Raw genomic sequence first — 26068 nt, forward strand, 5'->3', positions numbered from 1 at the left:
TGAAAACCTGACCTATACAACAGCAGGCCCTTCTTTTTTTTTTTCCATTTGAAACTGTATTATGGTTTTTGAAAAGTTTACAAAAGACCCATTAAACACAATAAAACAGAAAAAAAGAAACCCCATAACACAGTGGAATAACAAGTCTATAAACCAGTATCTCTAAATAACCAGCCAAGTAAAATTAGTAGCTGTTTATACCCAAATACCAGCATATTCAAAAGTCTCTGATGCAATAATACCTAGTAGATTAAATCCTTGAGAAAATAAGATGTCATAGTCAAGAAGACGAGTCCAACTCACACCAAGTAATGAAGGGTTCCCATTATTTTTCAAAAGCTGCCAAGTCAACTTACTAAGATAGTCATATTTCTGCAGCTTCAACTTGATTTGAAGCAAAGTAGGACGGATTGCAGTTGACCAATGTCTCGCTACGTCCCACTGCATAACTGCTACACACACTGTTAACACCTTAAAGTGGGAGTCCAAGATACTAGGAAGTTGCCAATGAAGTAAAACACCTTTGCGGCTGGAAGAACTATAGTCCAGAAAGTTTGTATCAACAGTCACTTCCACCATAAATGAAAATATGTGCTCCTTTCACTACAACATCTCCAACAAAGTGTGTCAGCAAAAACAGAGACAAACAAGTAGGGTATAAATACCATCTATGAAGCATCTTGAGACCTTGTTCAATCAAATTAGATGATATAAAAATTTTCTCATATAAAACGGACCCTTCTTTTTCTGAGATAAAAACTTCCAGACCTCTTTCCCATTTAAGCATATACAGATGTTTAACAAGAGGGTCCCCAAAAACTAAATTGTAAATTTTAGAAATAAGTTTCTTTTGTGAAGGCCCAAACAAAAGAATTTCTACAAAAGGCACTAACTTGTATTGTAACAACTTACGAACTGGTGAAGAGTGCATTGACGTAACTGAATATATATAAAAAAGTATTTAGTGAGCAATATGATTGTAATTTAATGTTGTCTCAGTTAAACCTCCTATACAGCGTATACCAGATTGCTCCCATGGTCCCAGGAAATTTCATCCCAATGTGGAGCAAACTTAAGGAGACAGCATATGGGAGATATCACTGATAATTTTTTGTCCCCTACTATGCTGCCTCTTGCTCAGGCTGTAAGAGATCTGAGATGCCTCAGGTGTGGAGAAGTTCCCCATTAATTGGACCTGATGTATTTTAGGTTCCCATTAAATTAACCCATTGATTTTATGGTAGCATGTGTCTTTAAATTCTTATCCAAGTGAATGGCACCATATCGTGCCATTCTACCAGAACCCACAACTGGGCAGCAAAGTAACAGCTTGAAAAACCAGGGATTCCCTCTCACCTATTACATTGCAATACTCACCCTGCAACTCTAAGTGGGTGTTGTTTCCAAATATAGCCAAACATTTTCTTTTGCAAAAATTTCAATCAACAGGTGGGAATGTCTATCAGGAGAGAATCTGAATATGAGCCATAGACAGGAAATTAGAATGTAAATTGAGTCATCTGATAAATAAAATCTTTCAAGGAAGTCTATCCTGTGTATGATATTTAACCTTAGCAGCACTGTCTACTGGAGGGAACAGAATAATATTGAAATCCCCCCCCCCCCCCCCCCCCCCAATTATCCAATAACCCACTTGCATATCAAGAATCATTTCTGTCAAGAGTGGCATAATGCTCCTTCTGGTTATCATTGGGAGCATAAACTGAGACAACATTAAATATAGTACCAGCAATATTAACTTGTAAAATAATAAATCGACCCTCTGGATCAGAGACTTAACTTAGTATTGTGGCCTGAATTCTACCTGAAAAAAAGTACACTAACCCCTGCTACTTTTTTAAGTTGGACGTGAAGCAAATCTGCAAATTGAGAAGGTTTTAGAGCTAAGTAAATGCTCAGCCCATCTTCTGAAATGCATCTACTGCACCAAACACACATTAGCCTCAGGCCTACTGGTGTCCTGTAGTAGATATTTGTGCTTAAAGGGAGAATTCAAGCCCCTTGCATTTAGAGTAACCACCTTAATATTTGTCATAGTAAGAGGTATAAAAATCCTATTGCTATTCAGAGGTAGATACTTTCCCTAAAAGAAACACACTGTAATCCCACCATATCCCCCCCTCCTTCCCCTCCCTAACTCAAAAATCTCATCTTCACCTATCCCATTCCCATGCCAGTGTTGAGGCATTAGTCAAAGAGGAAAGACCTCACAAACAGGCAAATCCCCTGATATAATGCTAGGATCAGAGAAATAAGTGGCCCAAAAGCCTAAGAGTCTGAATATAACAATGCAACACATCAAGGGGGAAGCACATACTCACCAAATCTAACTATAATTAATATTACTTATTACATAAACACAATAGGCAATACACAATGTAGCCCACAGACCATTAGTCTCAGTAGAGTGTGCAAACCACAAAACCCTGCGTATGTCACTTAATAACTTGGCACTCCTTGCTAAATTTCTTCTGCTGTGACCCTAGCCTGCTTTTGACAGAACTCACTGCCATTTTTGTGGAGTGGGCGATTTAGATAGGATTGTCCCACCATCCAAGGGATCTTAACACTGGCAGTGCAATCTCCTTACAGGAGACTTTACATTCACTGTAAACTGTAATCCAAATGAAAAAGACCCGTGATATTTCACTTGCTCAGTTCAGTTTCTCCATGACATCCCTCATATCGCACTGTTTGAGCAGTGTTATTGGACAGACACCTGCAAAAATAGATATGTCATAGGTTTCCAATGCGTGGTGATCTTGCTTTCCCGCAACTGAGAAAATACCCTATTTTAATGCATAGCTGTGATAGCACACTATAATACATAATAACATAGTAAATGACAGCAGATAAAGACCTGTACGGTCCCATCCAGACTGCCCAACAACATAAACACATTTTACATGGTAAGTGATACTTTATACCCGGGTTTGATTTGTCCTTGCCATTCTCAGGGCACAGACTGTAGAAGTCTGCCCCTCACTCTTCTTGTACTAAGTTCTGAAGCTAACGTCAAAACCCCTTAAAATTTACACTTCAGCCCATCAATATCTATTCAGTCACGATCAGGGTGTAGACCGTAGAAGTCTGCCCAGCACCAGTTTCGCTTCCCAATTACCGGCGTTGCCACCTAATCTCCGCTAAGATTCCATGGATCCATTCCTTCTAAACAAGATTCCTTTGTGTTTATCCCACGCACGTTTGAATTCCATTACCGTTTTCACCACCTCCTGCGGGAGGGCATTCCACATATCCACCACCCTCTCTGTGAAAAAATACTTCCTGAGTCTGCCCCCCCTTCAACCTCATTTCATGTCCTCTAGTTCTACCGCCTTCCTGTCTCCGAAAAAGGTTTATTTGCGGGTTAACACCTTTCAAATATTTGAACATCTGTATCTTGTCACCCCTGTTTCTCCTGTCCTCCAAGGTATAAATGTTCAGGTCGACAAGTCTCTCCTCGTACGGTTTGAAACACAAATCCCATACCATTTTTGTTGCTTTTCTTTGCACCGCTTCCAGTCTTTTTACATCTTTAGCAAGATACGGCCTCCAAAACTGAACACAATACTCCAAGTGGGGCCTCACCAACGACTTGTTGAGGGGCATCAACACCTCCTTTCTTCTGCTGGTTATACCCCTCTCTAAGCAGCCTAGCATCCTTCTGGCCACAGCCGTCGCCTTGTTGCATTGTTTCTTCACTTTTAGATCCTCAGACACCAACACCCCAAGGTCTCTCTCCTGAGTTGAGCTTGCTAATCTCTCCTCTCCTATCCAGTATCTCTCTTTCGGGTTTCTGCACCCCAAGAGCATCACTCTACACTTCTTGGCATTAAGTTGTAACTATATATAATTACTATAGACTCCAGAACATATGAAAATTATTTCACTTTTATTATTGTTAATAAAAGTGAAATAATTTTCATATGTTCTGGAGTCTATAGTAATTATAAATTGATACTGACTCTGGTTGTGTCAAAAATCCCTATAGTTAATTAGTTGATTAAGTTGTAACTGCCAGACACTCGACCATTCTTCTAACGTTCGGAGATCCCTTCTCATTGTTTCTACTCCCTCTAGGGTATCCACTCTATTGGCTATTTTCATGTCATCCACAAAAAGGCAAGCCTTTCCTTCCAACCCTTCAGCAATATCTCCCACAAATATACTAAACGGAATAAGCCCCAGCACAGACCCCTGAGGAACTCCACTGCTCACATTCCTTTCCTCCAAGAGGATTCCATTTACCACCACTCTCTGCCACCTGTCGGTCAACCAGTTTCCTATCCAGTTCACCACTTTCGGTCCTAAGTTCAACCCTTTCAGCTTATTCACGAGTCTTCTGTGGGGGATCGTATCAAAGGCTTTGCTGAAATCCAAGTAGATTACATCTACCGCATATCCTTCATCCATACTGTCTTTGGTTAGATTGTTACGGCCATTCCATAGAGCCTTATGGGCTCATTCAATTTTAATATCTTCAGTGAGTAAGAAGGCAGAAAGTCTCTGAATAACCACCTTGCACTTCTGGAATTTGGAATACCCTGAAATCTCAAAATATTTCTCCTACTCCTATTTTCAAGGTCTTCGAGCTTATCAAAAAGCTCTAGCTGTTGCCGTGTATACTCATTATGCCGTTTTTCTAACGTGGAGATTACGTCCATGTACTCTTCATTTCGCTGCTCCACCTCTTCTATTCAACTTCCAAGCTCAGCAATATTGGAACATAAACTGGAGCACAAGAAGGCCAAATCTGCTCGGGGTGCTTCAATCTCTGATTTAATGTCTTTTAACCACCACTTGATCTCCTCCATATGCAGGGAAATATCATCTCTGCCACTTATATTTTGTATTGCAGGCATCCCCGGTGCTGTTTGGGACTACACAGATTCACATCTAGCTGCTCCCCGAGTAAGCTGTGGGCTTAAGCAGTCATTCGGCCCAATGACGCCACTTTCTTTCCAGTAGGCCCTTCTGATCTCTTGCCTTTCAAACTCTTTACAGTCACTGTAGGGTAATGTGACATCCTGTCAAGTACAAAGGACTGGGTACATGTGTACTTGCATATAAATATGCATGTACATCACAAACCATCCCTTGCTCACCCAAACTATACCCCTGGGAACACCTACATGCAGCACTGGAACCAGAAGCCACTCACTATTCATGTCTCATTTGTTGAGAAAGATTTAGTCTTACCTGTTAATTTCCTTTCCTTGAATCCTGAAATATCAGTCCAGACATGTCTGTTTGTGCAACCCCTATCAGCAGATAGAGGACCTCAAACTTTCACTGACAATCACTGCAATATAACAATACATATAATATTTATTTTTTATTTTTATAGTGAAACTGGATGAACATATGTACACAATTCCCCTTCCCCCAAAGAGTTTACAATATAAGTGGGTATCTGAGGCAATGGGAGATAAAATTAATTGCCCAAGATCACAATAAGTGTCACTATCAGTAGCTGAAGCAGGATTTAGGCCCTGGCCACCTTGGTTCTCAGCCCACTGCTCTAAGCACTAGGCCACTTCAGTGCTGTGAATGAAGCACTTGCTAGTAGCCTAATATCAAAACAATGGAATGGGACCAAACTGGCAACTAATCAGCAAAACTTGAAAAGATGACATATTCTTCCTCAAATTCCAATGAGAAAAAGATAAATGAAAAACATAAGAAGAAAGAGGATCATGCACTCCTTCCTTAGAGAGAAACTGCCACTCTTCTCTGCAAGAATCTTTAAAGAGACTAGACCATAGTAACAAGGGAGGGGGGCGAGAGAGTGACTGGACTATTCTAGGTTTCAAGGAAAGAAAATTAACAGGTAAAGCCACATTTCTTCTCTTTCATATCATCTTGCTGCACCAGTCAACATACCTGGGAAAAACATCCAAGCACCTTCTATTCAGGGTAGGAAGAAGCAAGGTTTTTCTGAGAACACTTGCCTCAAAGGAAGCATCTTCCTTGACCTCAGCATTTATCCTGTTATACTAGGTGAATGTAAGGAGGACCAGGAGATAACCCAACAAATATCCTCAGGACAGAGTGCTATGGACTCCATCCAAAATAAAACTTAGACTCTCATCCAATGAGCCCCGAGTTTCTCCTGTGCCTGAAGACCCTTAAATAGGTATGTTGATGAAGTGGTTTCTCTAAACCAGCTAGACAATGAGGACTTGGAAACTGCCTCTCTTGTGAGATTTACTGAAATCTGTCTTCCTAAAGAAATTAGTTAATTTCAGGTACTGGAGAAGTAACAGAGGAACATCCAGACAATAGGTGGCCTTGTCTTTTCTCTGACAAAGTGAAGGATGGAACATATGCAATCTTGTTCAGATGGGAGGAGAAACCACCTTCAGTCAAAAGGATGGCACCAGGTGAAATGTGACCTGCTCTTTTAGAAGACCTCGTATGGATCGCTACAAAATAAGATTTGTAATTCTAAAACATGTGTAGCAGAATAGCCACCAAAAATGCAATTCTGTAAAACAACAGATCCTTGAATGACACTTGCTTAAGAGGATCAAAAGAGTGCCTGTAAGGGCACAGAAAATCATACTAAAATCTCATTGGAGAATTAGGGCCCTAAAGACAGGATTAATTTAACCTCCAAAGAAGCAGATCACATCTGAATGTGTCGCTACCAAGTAGCAGTGAATCCATCACCTAAAATAAAGAGATAGCTGCCACCTGGACCTTCAAGGAATTAAGGACAGCTCTTTATCTACTCTCCTTTGCAAAAAGGCTAAAATGGTGCCTAAAAGCCAAACTCCACATAGAATATTTAGGAATTCTGCCCTCACTCCACTCAGAATTCTGTTTCCCTCTCCAGATGGTTGCTGGTAATAGTTTAGGATGTCAGTGAATAAACTGGGCAAGTTGGATTTTTTTCTGTGCTAGTCCACAAGGACTGAAAACACTCAAAACAAGACCCTCCATCCCACACAAGCTGGTGGGTCCTAATGGTGCCTGACACACACCTACCTCATCAGACCACAATATAACCTGGTATCTGTTATCAACCGACTTGGCAAACACCATTACGGTACTATGTAAGCCACATTGAGCCTGCAAATAGGTGGGGAAATGTGGGGTATAAATACAACAAATAAATAAATTATGATGCACTCTCTCATGACTGAGCTACTGCAACTGAAAGAGACAATGAAAAAAACAGAGATGCATTTGCTGAAATGTGCTTGAAGATTTCCAACATACAAGGTCAGCTCTCAGTTGTACTTGCCAAAACGACAGATCTGGAAATCAAGGGGGAAGCACATACTGACCAAATCTTAATATTGCAAAAGCAAGTAAAGGCCATAATAATTCTTAACACAAACAAGCTCATTAGCATGGGACTTTTCTGTCACTGCTTCTGTGCACAGTAAAGCAGTGGCCAAAAGCCTCTGTGCATTGGCTGTACAATAACATTTCATTTAGACTGGCTAAAACCAGTCTAAATGAAACATTGCAAGCCCGGTTTGCTTTGCGCATCGGGCCCTTACTCACGAACTGATGTAAGGAGAGACGTCTGCAAAAAGGTTCAGGTAATGATTCACAGAACTCCTTTCAGTTAACACCTTCTTGAAGTGATATGTGCCAGAAAACACCCTGCTTAAACCTATCAGAGACATTAACTCCTTTTTTTTGTTTGGGTAACAGTAATCTGTAAATTAGAGCCCCACACCAATGATTGCATAGCCTTGCTTTGGACATCATCAAGAAGCAAAAGAAACAAGTAATCATGACTTCCGGGTAGGTACTTCTGGTCATGGGGCTCCCCTAATTATGTATGTAAAAGAAGATGTCTGCCTTTGTACTACTAAATGAAGATATAATTGTTGTACTTCATACTTTACTGATCATGTGTAAGTTATTTGTTTTGTTTCTCTCCGAGGCGAGGGGGGTATAGCTAAAAGTCTTATCTTATTACTTGCTGTGTTTTATTTGTATACCACTGCTATTACTGGAGTCACTATCATTTGTTTTTATTCTCTCTCATTTGCTTGCAATAGATTTCTTAGTTTTCAATTCAGTACTCCCTATGACATAAGCATCTCAGATCAAATGTATTACTATCTCTGATCATGCTGCAATAACTGGTAGTACATTGGCGGTTCAGTGCTAGATTATTTAGCTATTCTGATTTTCAAGCATCCATTAAACCAGCCTGTACAAATTATTTCGCTGAGAATCAACGAGAGGATATCAATCCTATGATATGGTGGGATACCTTTAAGGCAGCTATAAAGCGATGGATTATCAATTACTCAGTTGCGGAGAACAAAGAAAGATCCCACTCCTTGAGAAAACTGGAGCAAGAGATTTCTAGCAACATGATAAATGTAAGGAAAATTCCTTACTTTTTCAACATCACAAATTAAAATCTAAATTATGTTGTGACAGAGAGCTACCTATTGTGATGGAAGTAATAGAAGTGTACATATTCTAACCTGGTACCTTCACAGCAAAAGAAAAAGGAACAGAGTCAAAACATGAGATATTAAGGGAGGAAGCAGGACTAGTGAGGACAAGATTATAGCAGAAGTTTTTATTGACTATTATTCTGAACTACAGTATATCCTTTGAAGATTAGTCCTATTGAAGAGGCTTCTGGATGCATCCAGTAATCACTGATGCTCAAAACTGAGCAACTGGAGATCTCATTCAGGAAAGAAGAACCTATATGAGTGCTTAGACTTCTACCCCAAAGAACAAGGTGGCCTGACAGTATGATAAAATTCAATCATAAATCCATGACATACGAACGCAATATTTGCCCTACTGGGTCAGACCAAGAGTCCATCTATACCGGTATCTGTTTCCAACAGTGGCCAGTCCATGCTACTTAATCCCAAGGATAAGCAGTGGCTTTTCTCAGGTTTATAGACTTTTCCTCCAGGACTATAACTAGCTATACTACCTGCTTTTACCACTTAGTTTAACTATATGTCGAATAAAAAAATAATTTATCCTGTTTTAAACGTGCCAGTATATAACTTCATGGAGTTTACCCTAGTTTTTGTACTTTTTGAAAGATTAAACAATTGATTCATGTTTACTCATTCCACTCCATTCAAGATTTTATAGACGTCTTATCTCCCTAAGCAGGCCATCTCTTTTCCAAGCTGAAGAGCCCTAACCTCTTTAGCCTTTCGTTATATGAGAGTACTTTTATCGCTTGATCATTTTGTCAACCTTCTCTGTACCTTTTTCTAGTTCCACTATATTCTTAATAAGAAGTTGCACACAATACTCAAGATGCGGCCTCACTATGGTGCGATACAGAGGCATTATGATATTCTTTGATTTATTCTCTATTCTTTTCCTTATAATTCTTAACATTGTTTGATTTTTTTGGCTGCTGCTGCACACAGAGCAGAAGATTTTAATATAGAGTCTATGATGACCCTTAAATCCTTTTCCTCGGGGGTGACTCCTAATGTAGAACCTAGCATCATGTAGCTATAATTTGGGTTATTCTTCCAATGTGCATCAATTTGCACTTGTCCACATACAGGTATATTTGTCCTGCAACTTACAAAGTTCTATTAGGAATTTTGCTCCCAGGGACCCAGTGGGAGCTCCTTTCTTTGAGGCTAGAATAATACGCTAGGAAAACCCAGTAAAGACCCTATGCTAGCCACAAACTACTGCCCAATATCTTTGATCAACATTAAGATCTACGCTAAAGGTCCTCGCTATCTGGTTAGGCTTGGTGCTAAGTGACATCAATCATAGGGACCAATACAGTTTCCTGGCTGGTCGAACAACAGACAATACCAGACTTTTATATTATCCTCACTTTGTCCAATCAAGTAGATGTGCTATTAGTGGCTCTCTCTTAGATAGAGAAATGCCTTTGACCACATTGAATGGGCTTACCTATTCCACATCCTCAAATGGCTTGGTTTTGGCTACTCCTTTATTAATATGATCCACCCATTATATTCAATTCCTTCAGCGCCAATGTTATGTCAACCTCGCTAAGATTCTATAGAGATAACAGACAAAGCTGTCATAAGAACATACGTATTGCCATACTGGGACAGACCGAAGGTCAATCAAGTTCAGTATCCCGTTTCCCAACAGTAGCTAATCCAGGTCACAAGTACCTGGCAAGATCCCAAAAGAGTAAAACACAATTTTATGCTGCTTTTCCTAGCTATAAGCAGTGGATTTTCCTCTCCTATTAAATCTAGCATTGAAACGTTTAGCCCTATTAGACAAAACAGAATTGGGCTATAAAAGATTTAGATTTAGGTTCAGGAACTTTGAGTGCAAATTCTCTGTATACATGGATGACATTTAAACTTTACAACCCCTTGTTCATTTCTCAATTTATTACAAGTCATTGAGGACTTTTCTGAGATCTTCAGCTACAAATTCAATTTGTCTACATCAGAAGTATTGCCTTTGAATAGGTATGTACAGCGAGTTGACCCTGATAGATTACCCTTTCCAGTGACCTGGATAGGCCACTGTTCGAAACAGGTTAGTGGGCTAGATGGATCACTGGTCTGACCCAGTATGGTTATCCTTATGTTCAGTAATAAATATAGGACATGCCCTGACATGACCTTGCCACCAGAAGGATCTATTGTGCCGAAAGGTCGGTGTAGTGACCTGAAGGAGGCCATTAGAGGCCACTCACAGGTTGAAAACAACCTGCTTAGATGGAAAGAGACCAATAGAGGGCGCTCTGGCATTGGAGGGGCTTGAGTTGTCTTGCAGAAGCCATTGAAGGGAGTCCTACTTCAGTGATAACCCCAACCCAAAATAGCTGGGAGGGGGAGGGGTGGATGCTACCCTTTACTAAATGAGAAGGGGTGGGCTCGTAGCAGTGGAGAGGAAGTAGTTCCCTTTAGGAGGTAAGCCCCTTGAGAAGGTTCTGGACTTCTCCAGAACCAGTAGGAGGAACCCAGGAAAGGTGGAGCAGCTCTTTACAAAGGAACTCCCCCCACCCCCCCCAGTGGACTTCATAACGGGATGGGAATCACGCTGAAGAAGGAAGGGTGCTGAGCGGACTCTAGAGAGAGGGACCAAGTCAGGCTGGAAACCCTGGGGCATGGACCCCAAAAGAAAAGTCCATAAGGAACTTAGTCAAGGTACTTACTCAGACTCTATGATAATGAGAAGGATAAAGATGATTTGACCCCAGTGTGAAGGTAATACTGGGTCCTGTAAAGTACGACTCTGACACTAAGAGCTGGGGGTGAAGAACAGGTCTGAAAGTCCTGTCCAAGAGGTGGTGGCTGTTCTAAACTGAGACCCAGGTCCCCCACAAAGAGGGCTCAGTTAAACAGTGTTTGATGAACTGTTTGGTGAAAGAAGAACTCCCTTGCAGAGTGGTTAATGAAGCCTACAGAAGAGCTAGCTAACGCTAGCTGGAGTGCATTTGCTCATGGATTGACTAATTTGCATATCCTGTGAAGTCTATAGAGCAGCTTAACTAACGCTAGTTGGAGTGGATTTGCATATCCAGTGAAACTTGTAAATACAGTGGTATAATCCCCAGAAAAGGCATCGGGGGGGGGGGGGGGGGGGGGGGGGGGGAGGCTAGAACAGAATGGCTGGTAATTGAGAAGTTACCTGAGGATAAAAAGGACCCCTAACCCTAAGACTGAAGGTATGAGCAGCTATAGTTAAGAGCTGTTTCTTGAATCTTTTTCAAGAAAGAGAGCTTTCTGGATGTCTTTGGGAATGTCCTGACCATGTCCTGAGGCTCTAAGGGCCGAGATCCCTCTCCTATAGAAGAAGTCACCCTGAGGGTAAAGAGGACCCCTACCCCTATGACTAAAAGTATGAGCAGCTATAATTAAGAGCTGTTTCTTGGAACTCTTTCAAGAAACACAGCTTTCTGGATGTCTTTGGGAATGTCCTGATAGTGTCGTGAGGCTCTGACAAAGGGCCGAGGTTCCTCTCCTACTGAAAAGGAGAGAACATCACAGTTCTTATTAGAAAACTATAAAAATGATAATAGTTCCTAAAGAACTATGTCCTTGGAATGCTCCTTCTTTCACTTCCACTTCACTTTTTCATAAACTGGAAACCATTTTGATTAATTTCCTCTGAAAGCACAAGGTCCCTAGAATAGCTCTAGACAAGCTGAAATGAAGTGAAGAATTGGGGCCGGGGGGAAGAGGGGATAAACTTCTTTGATTTTTGCCTATATCACCAGGCAGTGTTGCTTAGTCAAGGTATTTATTGGTTTGTTACTCTACAACAAAACAATTGCCTTATATGGCTCCTACTGGAAGAAGCAATACTAAAACTAGTTCCTCTTACTTTAATTCCTGGGATGCAAGTCTTGGAGCAATTAGGAGTTGGTGATTTCAGCTATTATAATCACTTTTCAAACACTTGAATCTATTATTGAGTCACAAGACAGATTGTTGCATGAAATCCTTTTAGAATAAATCCTACATTCAAAATACAGGGAACCAGGATTAATTAAGGGCACTGACAGTGCTAAGAGCTTGGACATCTCTTTTTTTTTTTTTTGTTACATTTGTACCCCGCGCTTTCCCACTCATGGTAGGCTCAATGCGGCTTACATGGGGCAATGGAGGGTTAAGTGACTTGCCCAGAGTCACAAAGAGCTGCCTGTGCCTGAAGTGGGAATCGAACTCAGTTCCTCAGTTCCCCAGGACCAAAGTCCACCACCCTAACCACTAGGCCACTCCTCCATCTTATTCAGAATTGGGATCTAGTTACCTTTCAGGAGTTGATACAACAGTTTGGTAATCCTTAAAGTTTTGGTTCCAAAAGATACAACTGAGGTCTTATATAAACAAAGTTAAGAGAAGGGGAATTATCCTAAAAGAGGAATGGGAATTGAAAAGTATCTGTTTCAGGTAATTTCGCTAGATTTGAATATTTTCATATTTTATGCTAGACCAAAAAAGGGGTTCCCTAAGAAATCTGAGGCTGTGCAAAAAGTTTGGGATGCTGATATAAAAGGTCAACTGTCATCCAAAAATTGGGGGCCGTTATGAACTAAGGCAGGGGTAGGCAACTCCAGTCCTTGAGAGCCGCAGGCAGGTCAGGTTTTCAGGATATCCACAATGAATATGCAGGAGATAGATTTGCATACCATGGAGGCAGTGCTTGCAAATCTATCTCCTGCATATTCATTGTGGATATCCTGAAAACCTGACCTGCCTGCAGCTCTCGAGGACCGGAGTTGCCTACCCCTGGACTAAGGCAATTTCCTTATTTCACCTATTATTGCATATATATATTCACCCTGAATGGTTTCTGATCTTTAAACAAAATGCAATATTAGACAAAGGGATTCTGAGTGAACACAACACAGTTTTTACACTGTCTCATTTATTTAAGGACCAAAGTTATCTAACACGGATATCAATCATGTAAAAATTAACTGCCCCCTTAAGTTACTCAAATCAACCAACTGACCAAATGTAATTGTTAATTAGATTCAACGGACTGAACACAGTCAGAATTTAAACCTCGCTATTTACTGAAACTTATCATACCAAAAGAAAAGTGACTAAAATGAGGAAAGGCTAAAGAGGTTAGGGCTCTTCAGCTTGAAAAAGAGATGGACGAGGGGAGATATGATTGAGGTCTACAAAATCCTGAGTGGTGTAGAACGAGTAGAAGTAAATCTATTTTTTTTACTCGTTCCAAAAGTACAAAGACTAGGGGGATACTCAAGGAAGTTACATGGAAATATTTTTAAAACAAATAGGAGGAAATATTTTTTTCACTCAACGAATAGTTACGTTCTGGAACTCTTTGCCGGAGGATGTGGTAACAGCAGTTAGCGTATCTGGGTTTAAAAAAGGTTTGGACAAATTCCTGGAGGAAAAGTCCATAGTCTGCTATTGAGACAAGATATGGGAAGCAACTGCTTGCCCTGGGATTTGTAGTATGGAATGTTGCCATGCTTTGGGTTTCTGCCACGTACTTGCAATCTGGCTTGGCCACTGTTTGGAAAACAGGATACTGGGCTAGATGGACCATTGGTCTGACCCAGTATGGCTACTCATGTTCTTATGCAAAATCAAAGGAAATTGAGATGAGAAAAAAAAGTTGTTGAACTATATCAGTCTGAAAAGGGTTACAAAGTGATTTCTAAAGTTCTAAGACTCCACCCAACCACAGTGAAAGCCATTAACTCCCAAATGAAGAAGACTTGGAATAGTGGTGAATCTTCCCAGGAATGGCCAGACTGTCAAAATTACTCTAAGGGTACAGTGACAACTCATCTGGGACGTAACAAAACATCCCAGAACAAGCCTCTATAGCTTCAGCTAAAGTCAGTATTCATGGCTCAACAATAAAAGACTAGGCAAAAATTGGATTCATGGGAGAGCAGTAAGGTAGAGATTGCTCTTATCCAAGAGTAACATCAATGCTTGTGTCATATTTGCAAAAGCATACCTGGATAATCCCCAAGCCTTTTGGGTAACTTTCAATGTACAGGCGAGTCAAAAGTGGAACTCTTTGGACAACACAGATCCTATTAAGTCTGATGTAAATACAGTATTCCACAGTAAGAACATCATCCCAACAGTTAAACATGGTGATGGTAGTGTGATGGTGTGGAGATGCTTTGCTGCCTCAGGACCTGGAAAACTTGTCATTATTGAAGGAACCATGAATTCTGCACTGTATCAGAAAATTAAAGGAGAATGTCTGATCATCAATCAATGACCTGAAGCTAAAGCATAATCGGCTTATGCAGTAAGACAATGATCCAAAACACAAAAGCAAGTCTACAACCAAATGGCCTAGGAGAAACATAATTAAAGCTTTGGATTGGCCTAGTCAAAGTCCTGACTTGAACCCAACAGAGATGCTGTCGTAGGATTTGAAAGGATTAATTAGATCTCACCTGACAATTTTCTTTCCATTAGTCCTTACCACTGTTCCAGAACTTGTGGGATAGTTGTGTCCATCAACCAGCAGGTGGAGATAGAGAACTGAAAACTGAGCTGAGACTTCTCTCTCTTGGCATCCAATTCAGCTTCTGAGCATTTATATAGACAAGCAGTAAGTGGAAACTTAGAATAAACACAACAACCTTAAACAACTCGCTAACCTAACACTAATCAGACTTGCAAACATGTGTGAACCACTCATCTCTGGACAACCTATAGAGAACAAAAGATATACAGAAAGCACCATGCAAAGTGACAGTTGCTCTTTCACCCATTATTTCAGACCTACTAAACATCTCAGAAATCTCGGGCGGGCCTCTGGAATAGTGGGAAGGACTAATGGAAAGAAAATGATCAGTTAAGACCTAATTTCTCTTTCCATTATGTAGCTTCCCATTATCCCAGAGCCTGTGGGATGTTCAAAAGCAATCCCTACAGTGGGTAGGATCCTGGTGCTGCTTCCCTGAGGGCCAAAACTGGCTTCCAAGCAACATCCACCCTGTAGTGCTTGGCAAAGGTATGCAAATATCTGCTAGAGACAGTAAGGTAGTCTCCACCCAGGATGCCGCTGTACACCTCATAGAATGAGCCTGCAAAGCCTGAGGAGCCTGCTTCCCCGTGAGCAAATAAGTTGACATGATAGTTTCCTTCAGCCATCTAACAATTGTGGGCTTGGAAATCATGAGGCCCAAGCCTCTGATTAACAAAAAGCTCAAATAGCCTGTATGATTTGCAAAACTCATTTGTGACTTCTAGATTTCTAATGAGGAATCTACACACATTGAGAAGCTTCAAGGAAGAATACTGAGCCTCTTCATCCTCTCTAAAAAAAGGACAGAAGCTCCACAGATTGGTTGAGATGAAATGCTGATACCAATTTCGGAAGAAAGGAAGGAATCGTGCGCAGGGAGACCCCCCCCCCCCCCCCCCGAATCTGAAAAAAGGAGAAAGGGACACAGGCAAGAAAGCCTGAAGCTCCAAAACACTACATGATGACTCAACAGCCACCAAGAACAGTCTTTAGTATAAGATCTTTCAAGGAGGCCTTCCAGAGGGGCTAAAAAAGGAGGCTTCCACAGGGCCCGAAGGACTACATTAAAGTTCCACCCTGGACACAGCGTAAGAAAGGGGTGCCACAAGTGGCCTACTCCCCACATGAATCGAACGATATCCAGGTGAGCCGCAAAAGACAGCTTCTACAGATAGCCCCTGGAACAGGCCACAGCCGCAACCTAAACTTTTAGAGAACCCAATGCCTATCCTTTCTGAAGGCCTGCATGGAGAAATGCTAGGATGTGTGCAATCTGATAAGGGAGAAAGTCCACTCTCAGAACACCAGCCCTCGAACATCCTCCACACACTTGCATGCAACATGGATGTAAAGCGTTTCTGAGCCTGAAGGCAATGTGATCCTTTTGAACACGCAGTGTACCACGGGCCAAGGGAAGATGTACAGTAGATGTGTCTCCAGCCAGGACTGAAGTAAGGCAGATCCCCATTGAGCCCAGTTCGTTCTGAAGGCTAAAAAACTTGGACAATTTGGCATTCCATTTTGTAGCCATGAAGTCCAGAAGAGGAGAACCCCATTGGTCCACTATCAGCTAAAAACACTGGATGGATAGTTCCCATTCTCCCAGGTACAAGGAGAGCTTGCTCAGAAAGTCTGCCTCCACATTCAAGGACCCAGCAATGTGAGCTGCTGACAAGCAGCAAAGATTTTTCTCCACCCAATTCACGAGGGAGGCAACCTCCACCACCATTGGATGGATGCAGATCTCACCTTGCTTGTTGATATAAGCCACCGATGTCACATTATCGGAGAAAACTCGGACCAGGTCCCCGACAGAAAGGGAGCGAAGTCATGCAAGGCATTCCACACTGCCCTGGGCTCCAAGCGATTTATCGACCTCTGAGACTCCTGTTCCATCCATGTGCCCTGTGCCAAATGGAACTTGTAATGAGCTCCCCAACCCAACTTGCTGGCATCAGTTGTCACCACCTCCCATTGTGTTATCAGAAAGGGAGTTATGATGGTAAAATTCCTCAGCAACAACAACCACTGCATACTCCATCTGGCAACCAGAATCCAAGGAAGATGAAGGTCATATTTCTCTGAAATTGGAGATCAGCAGCTCAAAAGAGTCTCCAATAAAAGCCACATATAAGCCCTTGCCCATGGCACTACTTCCACAGCAGCTGTCATTGCCCCCAGGACCTGGACATAGTCCCAGACCCTGGGTCTGCCATAACTGAGAAGACAAACCTGTTGAACCAGCTTTGACCTCCAGCATTCCGTGAGAAAGATCCTCTCCCTTGCTGTGTCAAATAGAACACCTAGATACTCCAGCATCTGCGATGGAGTTAGTCTGCTCTTCTCGAAATTGATCACCCAAACTCAATGACTGCAGAAAACAGAAAACTGTATGTGATCACCACAGTGTCCGAATAGGATGATGGATCAATGAGCTAGTTGTCGAGATATAGGTTAACTCTGATTCCCAGGTGCTGAAGGAAGGATGCTGCCACCACCACCACAATCTTAGTAAACGTTCTTGGTGAAGTGACAAGACCAAAGGGCAAAGCCTTGAACTGAAAGTGATGGCCCAGCATTGCAAAATGTAGAAACCTCTGATGCAGCGGCCATATAGGTATAAGCAAATACACCTCCTTGAGATCGAGGGCGGTGAGAAATTCTCCCACTTGAATCAAGGTTATGACTGCTCTTAGCATTTCCATGCGAACGCAGGACACTCGGAGACAGTGGTTTAGACCTTTGAGATCTAAGACTAGACGAAAGGTGCATTCCTTCCTTGGGACAACAAAGTAGGCAGAGTACCTGCCTGTTCAGTCTGGGGAACTGGCACAATGGCCCAGAGCATCAGCAAGGAATCTAGTGGCCTGAACTTTGACCGTCTTGGTTCCCTTTCAAAAAGGAAATTTTAAGAAGAGAGGAGTAATTGGGCGGTAGAACTCCAACTTATAACTTCTGAGAATATCCAAAACCTACTGGTCTGATGTGATTTTGGCCCACTCCTCCTAAAACTCATGAAGACATCCTCCTACAGGAGGAAGAGAAGAGTGGAGCAGCCTTGCATCATTGCGAAGCTTGGGAGGCATTGGACACCCTCGCTGACTGAGAGGAGGACTTCCTGTCTGCACAAAAGGAAAATTGGCGTGCATGGAAACGGCCTTCTGACCATACTGCAACCAGGCCAGTAACATCTGCTGTCTCAAAATCGAGAGCTCCCTGAAGACAGACAATCGGAGGCTTTCGGCTTATCCTCTGGCAACCACTGTGGCTGTTCCTCCCAGTTCTTTCACCAAGTTACTGAGATCTTCAACAAATAGTCACTTGCCCCAAAAGGGCAGTTTAACTAGACGTGACTTTGATGCTGCATCTGCTACTCAATGCCACAACCAGTGCTACCGACATACTGTGGGCCATAACCCGTAACATGTCAAGAATAGCATCTACCAAGTAGGTCAACCCTGCTTCCAGCTGGGCACTATGACACCCGTCTTGTGTTGCAGACTGCTAATGCCACTTCACACGTGCTCTTGCCACACTGTCAGAGTTGCTGCAAGGTGCTTCAGTTTCTGATCCCCACTACCCCTCCAGCACCTAACAGATCTCGTTTAGAACGCCAGCAGATGAGGGTCTCTGCTTCTCCCTCCTTATCTGATGTGGTCTTGGTCTATTCAGAGGAGCCATCGTTGAAGGAGGCGTTAGAGGAAGGACAGCTCCCTGCTGAGGAGGGGAATGACCCGAAAAGTACTGAGGTTGTTTCATAAAAAGAAGTTCAGCACTCTTATTTCTGAGGCACTGGAAGTGCTTTCCACTGAGGAGCTTTCTGCTTCGGCATCAGGAGTTCCATCTTCGTCAATTACGATGGGGCTTAGAAATCTTTCCTAATACCTTCCCCAATGCATCCTGACATTCATGACCTAATTAAAGCAGAATGGGTCTCACCGGATGCAGGGCTGAGAGTGGGAAGAGCCATGGTTTGCCTCTACCCATTGGTTCCGAAGAAGAAAGAAAAATTGCAGCTTCCCAGGGTGGGTTCCATTGTTATGGCGATGACTAAGACAATCACTTTGCCAGTGAAAGGGTGGGAACTCCAGAGAAAAGATCCTAATGCAGCTGAATGCTTTGTCAGGCTCTGAGATTGTAAAATGGTGGCTGTGCTCCTCACATGATCACACAAAGGCTGTTCTTCACTACCAGTCAGCTCCAACAAAATGGCACCCATTCCTGCACTCTCCTGCATTAAACTGCGCACCAGCCTTGCTGGAAAGCCCGAAGTCCCCAGAATATTCAGATGGTGCGCCAAATCCAAAAACACACTGCCACCGTCCGGTTTCTCTACGTCTCACGGGATTCTCGGCTTTCATGCACTGCAACACTCCAACGCAAGCCAGCGAGTCCCACAGCAGGTACACCACTAAACTGCCTTAGCGGGAGTCACCATTCATCTCGTCTGCCACAAGTGCCACACCACACGGTCCTAAGCAGTGAGGCAGGATCCATACCCTGCACAAAGTAGAACTTGCAGCCCTCCAGTTGGTTCTGAGTCAAACTTTAGTCAGACTCACCACTGTCAGCTGCTCCCCCAAAGCTCACAGTCTCTACAACTTTTATTCCAGATGAGACAAAATCAGGACTGATGCTCTGTCCCACGCTTTCCAGTAAACCTCTTTCCTTCTTTTTTTTTTAAGGTTGTTCTCCAGTTAGCATTTCCCACAACTTACCATATACACTAAAGTTTCCCTTTTCTAACTCTCCACTGTACATACTGCCTAGAGGGTCCTCAAATGCCAACTGACTTCTACAGAAAACTTACAGCTCCTTGCACAAATTCATCCAAAGTGAATTTCCAAAACAACTAATAAATGTTCCCCAATCACAGTTCTTCTGAGCCACCATGATAAAGACTACAACCTATGGACTTTGCCATTTAACTTCTACAGCAAGCTTATAGCTCCTCAACTGAAGCTCTTGGATTATTTGTCTCTGCATATCACAGACCTTAGCTGCATGTTTCACTATAGCTGCATCAGGGTCCGGTCTTTGGATACTGGCGTTCAATGTGTGGACCAGACCCTGACACAGCTATAATGAAACATGCTGCATGTCGGCCAACGGTCCTTTATTTATGACTCTGAAAGCAGATGAGTTAAGCTATGCTTATAAACTTAAAAATTTAAGAATTCGATTGAGTCAAGTGGAGTGTATATTAAGTGGAATTTGGAACTGAATTTATGCCAAGTTGAATTTATAAAAAGAAAAACATTTTTATACCTTTTCAAGAAATAGAAGATAATAAAGAACTAGATTAAATTATAAGACGCTGGGCTGCTTGTTTGGATTATTTGTAATATATTTTGCTCCGGTCTTCCAGTTGAATCTGATCATTAAGTGTGTCCATTTGAAGTTGATTTATGGTATGTAGGACTGCATATGCATGACAGAGAAAGGTATGTGTGGTTAAGTGAGTGCTTTTGGAATACATATGTAGCAAGACATGGATCTTTAGCCAAGTGGTACCACCTTTTGAAAAGTGGTTAGAAACCACTGTAAATCAGGAACTTTTAGAACTGCACACCTGATTTTTTTTTTAAATCATTTTAACATTTTTATCAAGCTAATAACTTGGACTGAAAGGTAGACTATTCAAGAATAATTACATTTCAATAGTGAAAGATATTTTAAAAAATCATATTTTTTTCTATTATTTCCTTGAATTATTTCTATAGAATAATTCCACCTATGTTAATCTTGGATCCAAATTTGAGGACTTGAGAGTATCTATTCACAGCTGATATTTTAACACATCCATTCCAATGGGCAGGAGTAAATATTTTCTAAACGAAAAACTCTAGGAATTGAATAAATGCCACATAAGTTGGTGGATGACTAACATCTGAGAGCTGGGTCACAGGGCAGAATAGAAGGAATTGGCAGATTATTTGTGATGGTTTTGCCCCTTGTGTGCCCTGAATATCTTTTTTTTTTTTTTTTTGCTGGGTCAATTACCCAATTCTTATGGCATTTGCTCTTTGCCAAGTGAAAGCTTAAAACGACAAAGACTGAATAGAGCCCAAAGAGAAAAAGAAGGGGGACCATTTACTGTAGAAATTTAATTACTGGTGTAAAAATTGTACACTATCATTGTTTTGTTTTTTTACATTTTTATTTTAACACACTTTTTTTTCCATTGCTAAGTTAGAAATAAAACAAATTGCTGAAAAGATTACAAAATCAAGGGGTTTTCTTAGAGAAGCATTTTCAGATTTTTCAGAGATAGTCATTAAAGAGAGATCCAATGAGGTCTGGCATTACTACAAATAAAAACAAGACTTTCAAATTTCAGTTAATAAAAGAAACATTTTCCTTTCTTTTGCAAACTTTTTTTTAAATTACTTAACTGACAATGGGGCTCATTTTCGAAACAGAAAAACATCCAAAAAGCAACACAAAATGGCACATGGACTTTTGTTTTGCCAAAACATCCACTATTTTTGAAACCCATTTTAAAGACTTCTTCTATGCAGTTTGTATGCAGTGCATCTAAATCACAAGTGGGAGTGTTGGCAGCAGGATTTGGACATTCCAAAAACTTGGACATTTTTCTGCCATAATGGAACAAAGAAAAAACAGCCAGGGCTAAAACTTAGACTTCTGCTCTAGACTTGTTTCAATCACAACTAAGTCACAAAAAGGTACCCTAAATGACCAACAGGCTTATTTTTGAAAGAGAAGGACGCCCATCTTTCGACACAAATCGCAAGATGGGCGTCCTTCTCACACTGTCGTCCAAATCGGTATAATCGAAAGCCGATTTTGGACGGCCCCAACTGCTTTCCATCGCAGGGATGGCCAAAGTTCATGGGGGCGTGTCGGAGGCATAGCGAAGGCGGGACTTGGGTGTGCCTAACACATGGACATCCTCAACTCATAATGGAAAAAAAGGGCGTCCCTGATGAGCACTTGGACAACTTTACCTGGTTCTGTTTTTCTTATGACCAAGGCACAAAAAGGTGCCTGAACTGACCAGATGATCACTGGAGAGAATCGGGGATGACCTCCCCTTACTCCCCCAGTGGTCACTAACCCCCTCCCACCCTAAAAAAACCATCTTTAAAAATATTTTGTGCCAGCCTCTATGCCAGCCTCAAATGTCACACAGGTCCATCACAGCAGTATGTAGGTCCCTGGAGCAGTTTTACTGGGTGCAGTGCACTTCAGGCAGGCGGACCCAGGCCCATCCCCCCCTACCTGTTACACTTGTGGTGGTAAATGTGAGCCCTCCAAAACCCACCACAAACCCACTGTGCCCACATCTAGGTGCCCCCCTTCACCCCTTAGGGCTATGGTAGTGGTGTACAGTTGTGGGTAGTAGGTTTTGGGGGGCTCAGGACACAAGGTAAGGGAGCTATGTACTTGGAAGCAATTTATGAAGTCCACTGCAGTGCCCCCTAGGGTGCCCGGTTGGTGTCCTGGCATGTCAGGGGGACCAGTGCACTACAAATGCTGGCTCCTCCCATGACCAAAGGGCTTGCATTTGGTCGTTTCTGAGATGGGCATTCTTGGTTTCCATTATCGCCGAAAATCAGAAACGATGAAGACTAAGGACGACCTAAATTTCAAGATTTGGGCGTCCACGACCGTATTATCGAAACGAAAGATGGACGTCCATCTTGTTTCGATAATATGGGTTTTCCCGCCCCTCCATCGGGACATTTTGCGAGGACGTCCTCAGCAAAACTTGGGCGTCCCTCCAAATGACCACTGGAGAGATTAAATCATGACTCCCCCTTACTCCAGCAGTCAATGACCCTTTCCCACCCATCAAAGATGTGAAAAATAATATATACCAGACTCTATGACAGCTTTAGACGTTATGGCTAGGCCTATTAGAGAACGAATCAGGACCCTGGAGTAGCCTAATGGTCAGTCAGTGGACTGTAGAGAAAAGCCCATATCCCACTATGTTACACTTGTGGTGGAAAGTATGAGCTGTCCAAAACCAACCAAAAACCTACTGTACCCACATATAGGTGACACTTGCAACCATTAAGGCTATTGTAGTGGTGTACAGTTGGGTACAGTAGGTTTTTGGTGGGTTTTGGAGGGCTCACCATACAATATAAGGGGGGTAACAGTGAGATGTGTACCTGGGAAATTTTATATGAACTACACTGTAGTGCCTTCTAGGGTGCCCCACTGTTCTGCTGGGATGTCTGTAAGGCCAGTCTACTAAGAATGTAGGACCCCCATACACCCCAATGGCTTGTTTTGTGCATTTTTTCTTGGACTTTTTTCCAAACAAAAAGATAGACATTTTCTGGTTCAAAAATCACTATGTTTGCCACTTGATTTTTGGATGTTTTTAGCCAAACATCCAAAATCGGATTTAAATGTCATGTCGAAAATGCCCCTCCATGTGTAGGTATATCTTACACAAGAAAAATACCTAGGAAATGCTACAGATTTTACAATGTTGGCCTTAGAATTGCATACACATTGCCTATAAACTACTGATTCAATAGAGATTAATTAGTCCTAATTTCCAATTGTAGTCATTTTATGTGTGTTCTTGGGGGTCATGTGGCCTAGACTTCAGAGAAAGCAACCTTGAGTTGCTTCTGAATAACTAGTGCAACACTGTTTACTCTGCACTAATTACTTCGACTCTGATTCTTACAGTGGAATATTTGCCCTTGAATAACATGAACTAATACTTTTTTTTTCAGAACGGTAAATGTGTGCTTTGGAGCCTGGTGGTATTTTGCTGATAGACACTGAATGGATAATGTTTGCTAGCACTGGCAGACACTAGCACTGAAGGCAGTATGTCACTTTTACAAGTAGAGAAAATTGGTACTCATTGTTCAAGCAGTAAATTCTCAAGGCCAGCATTCACAACTAATCAGTTTTCACAGCTAATCACACTATGAAGAACATATGTAAGCGATGCTGTCTCATACATTCTACTTAGTAAAAACATTTGCTTTCTAATCCCAGACAGTACACAAAACAGAACTCCAAGCAAATGCAAATGTTATGAATGTTGTGCATTATTCATACCTGAGACCACAAAGCATTTGAAGACTTCTGAAGTCCTTTGTTGTTCATGGGATGACTAGCTGGCTGTGATATAGCAGGTTGATGAGACACTGTACTCTCTCCAGTACCCATGTCTTGCCTTGTATGGTTCTCTACCACGTCTGTTGTTGTGATGTCAGTATAAGCACCCAACAGAGCCTGAGTCCTACTCTCATTCGGGTACTGCTTCTGTTGATTGACTTCTTGCTGTGGCTGCTGTAATAAATTCTGTGGATATAGATGACTGTACTGTTGCTGTGGATTTTGGTAAAAATATTGAGGTAATGCTCCCAACTGCATAAGCTGTACAGGATGTTCTTGGGGATACTGATGTCTCTCATGCATAGGTTTTTGGTTGTAGTCCCTGTGATAGGCTGGAGGTTGTAGTGGCATATGGTGGTGGTGAGGCTGCTGCTGCTGCTGCTGCTGTTGTTGCTGCTGCTGCTGCACAACCTGGTGTAACTGCTGCATAACTGTGTGTGTTTGGTAATACTGAGATATTTGTAATGAACATTGTGTCTGCTGTTGCTGCTGCTGTCGTGTTTGTTGATGCTGCATTTCTTGCATCGAGATATGCTGCTGTCCTGGTTGCTGCTGCATATAATATTGAATCTGCTGTGGCAACATCTGTGGGAGCTGCATTTGTTGCATATGTTGTTGCCCATGAGGCAGGGTAGGCTGAGGCTGCATCTGTGGGATATGTTGTGAATAATCATAATATAATTGCTGCTGTTGTTGCTGCTGCTGCTGCATGGCTTGTATTTGCTGCTTTTGTTGTGGACTTGCAAACGTCGGGTGCACTGATTGAGACAGTGGTTGATACCGCTGAGTACTGGCAGCAAGAGAGTGTTGTTCAACCGCAGGTTTCTGAGACAGCAAATGTCTGAGTGCACTGTCACTGGCATTATCGATAAGTGAAGACTGAGTATTCAAGCCTTGGGTCATGCTATGGCCTTCAATTTTTAAGTTTTGGTTAGTAAATGCCTGAGTAAATGAGTCTAATTTATGAAGAACACCACTAGTCACAACCTGTGATTGATTTTCATTGGCTTGAGAAGAGTATGGATAGTAGTACCCATCAGTTGATTCATCCTGACCTGGGTTACTCCACATAAGGCTCTGATTGTTCTGACTATTTAAACTGTTTCCTGAGCCAGAGTGGGTCCAACTTGTTTGTCTAGATGACTCTGTTGCCCCAAGATTCTTGGGAGCTATAGTTAAAGTATCCCTTGAATCTTGAGGAAAATGGGGAGACACAGGAGACAACTGAGATGCATTCATTGACGATGAGCCATAGCTGTGATTCAAACCACCACTTACAGCGGAGACAGAATTGGACTGCTGGGGTTGGTAATACAAGGACTCATTACTGTTGACCACATGGTTATTAGTCTTATACAATTGCTGATCTTCCATTTTTATTATGTTTAGCCAGACTTTCAGAAGAATAAATCCCACTACAAACTCAAATCCCTGAGAGACTGTTATAAAATAAGGTTAACTTTTTTCTTTTACTAGGACTGTGGTAGTTTCTGGTTGTTGTGGTTCTGAGAGTACTGATGTCCTTCACATCTTCAAAACAGGTAAAAGCATAAAATGTTGATCAACGCTGTAGATCTCTACCATAGGGGGCACCGGCCTGTAAAAGAAGTCAGCAAACAATATAAATATATTTTCCTAAATCATTTCAGCAATTGTTCTGTGAGGATAAAAAACAAATGGATTCTGATATTAACAGTCTGCATTAAAAATGTATTACAACCACTTCTAACAAACAAGTAAAATTCAAAGTGGATCTCTAGTGACAAAAATCACTGCCATGGAAAACAAAGTCAGGATGGTTCTGTCTAGAGATGATCGCATCAGGCAGTGTAATGGTCTTTATCTTATGATGTGAGCTCAAGTACGAAACATCATGATCTCTTTCTTCTATTTGCACCAACCTATAATCAAAAGTATGATATGAAAATGAATTTCCCATTTTTATATATGATTCTTTGAAAACTGGAATGCCTTGTATTGG

At 41.8% G+C, this 26068-nt stretch overlaps 1 protein-coding gene across 4 annotated transcripts in view; it reads right to left on the reverse strand.

Annotated features, from left to right (window-relative positions):
• TRERF1 (transcriptional regulating factor 1) overlaps positions 1 to 26068 on the reverse strand; it is a 329029-nt gene that overhangs the window by 102094 nt on the left and 200867 nt on the right. For all 4 annotated transcript variants that reach the window (XM_030196092.1, XM_030196089.1, XM_030196091.1 and 1 more), the window contains exon 3: positions 24028 to 25684. In XM_030196092.1, the coding sequence (XP_030051952.1) occupies positions 24028 to 25461 (1434 nt within the window). In that variant the 5' untranslated portion in view covers positions 25462 to 25684. The remainder of the gene's footprint in view (positions 1 to 24027; positions 25685 to 26068) is intronic.

Source organism: Microcaecilia unicolor, chromosome 3 (assembly GCF_901765095.1).
Source record: "Microcaecilia unicolor chromosome 3, aMicUni1.1, whole genome shotgun sequence".
Lineage (NCBI taxonomy): Eukaryota > Metazoa > Chordata > Amphibia > Gymnophiona > Siphonopidae > Microcaecilia > Microcaecilia unicolor.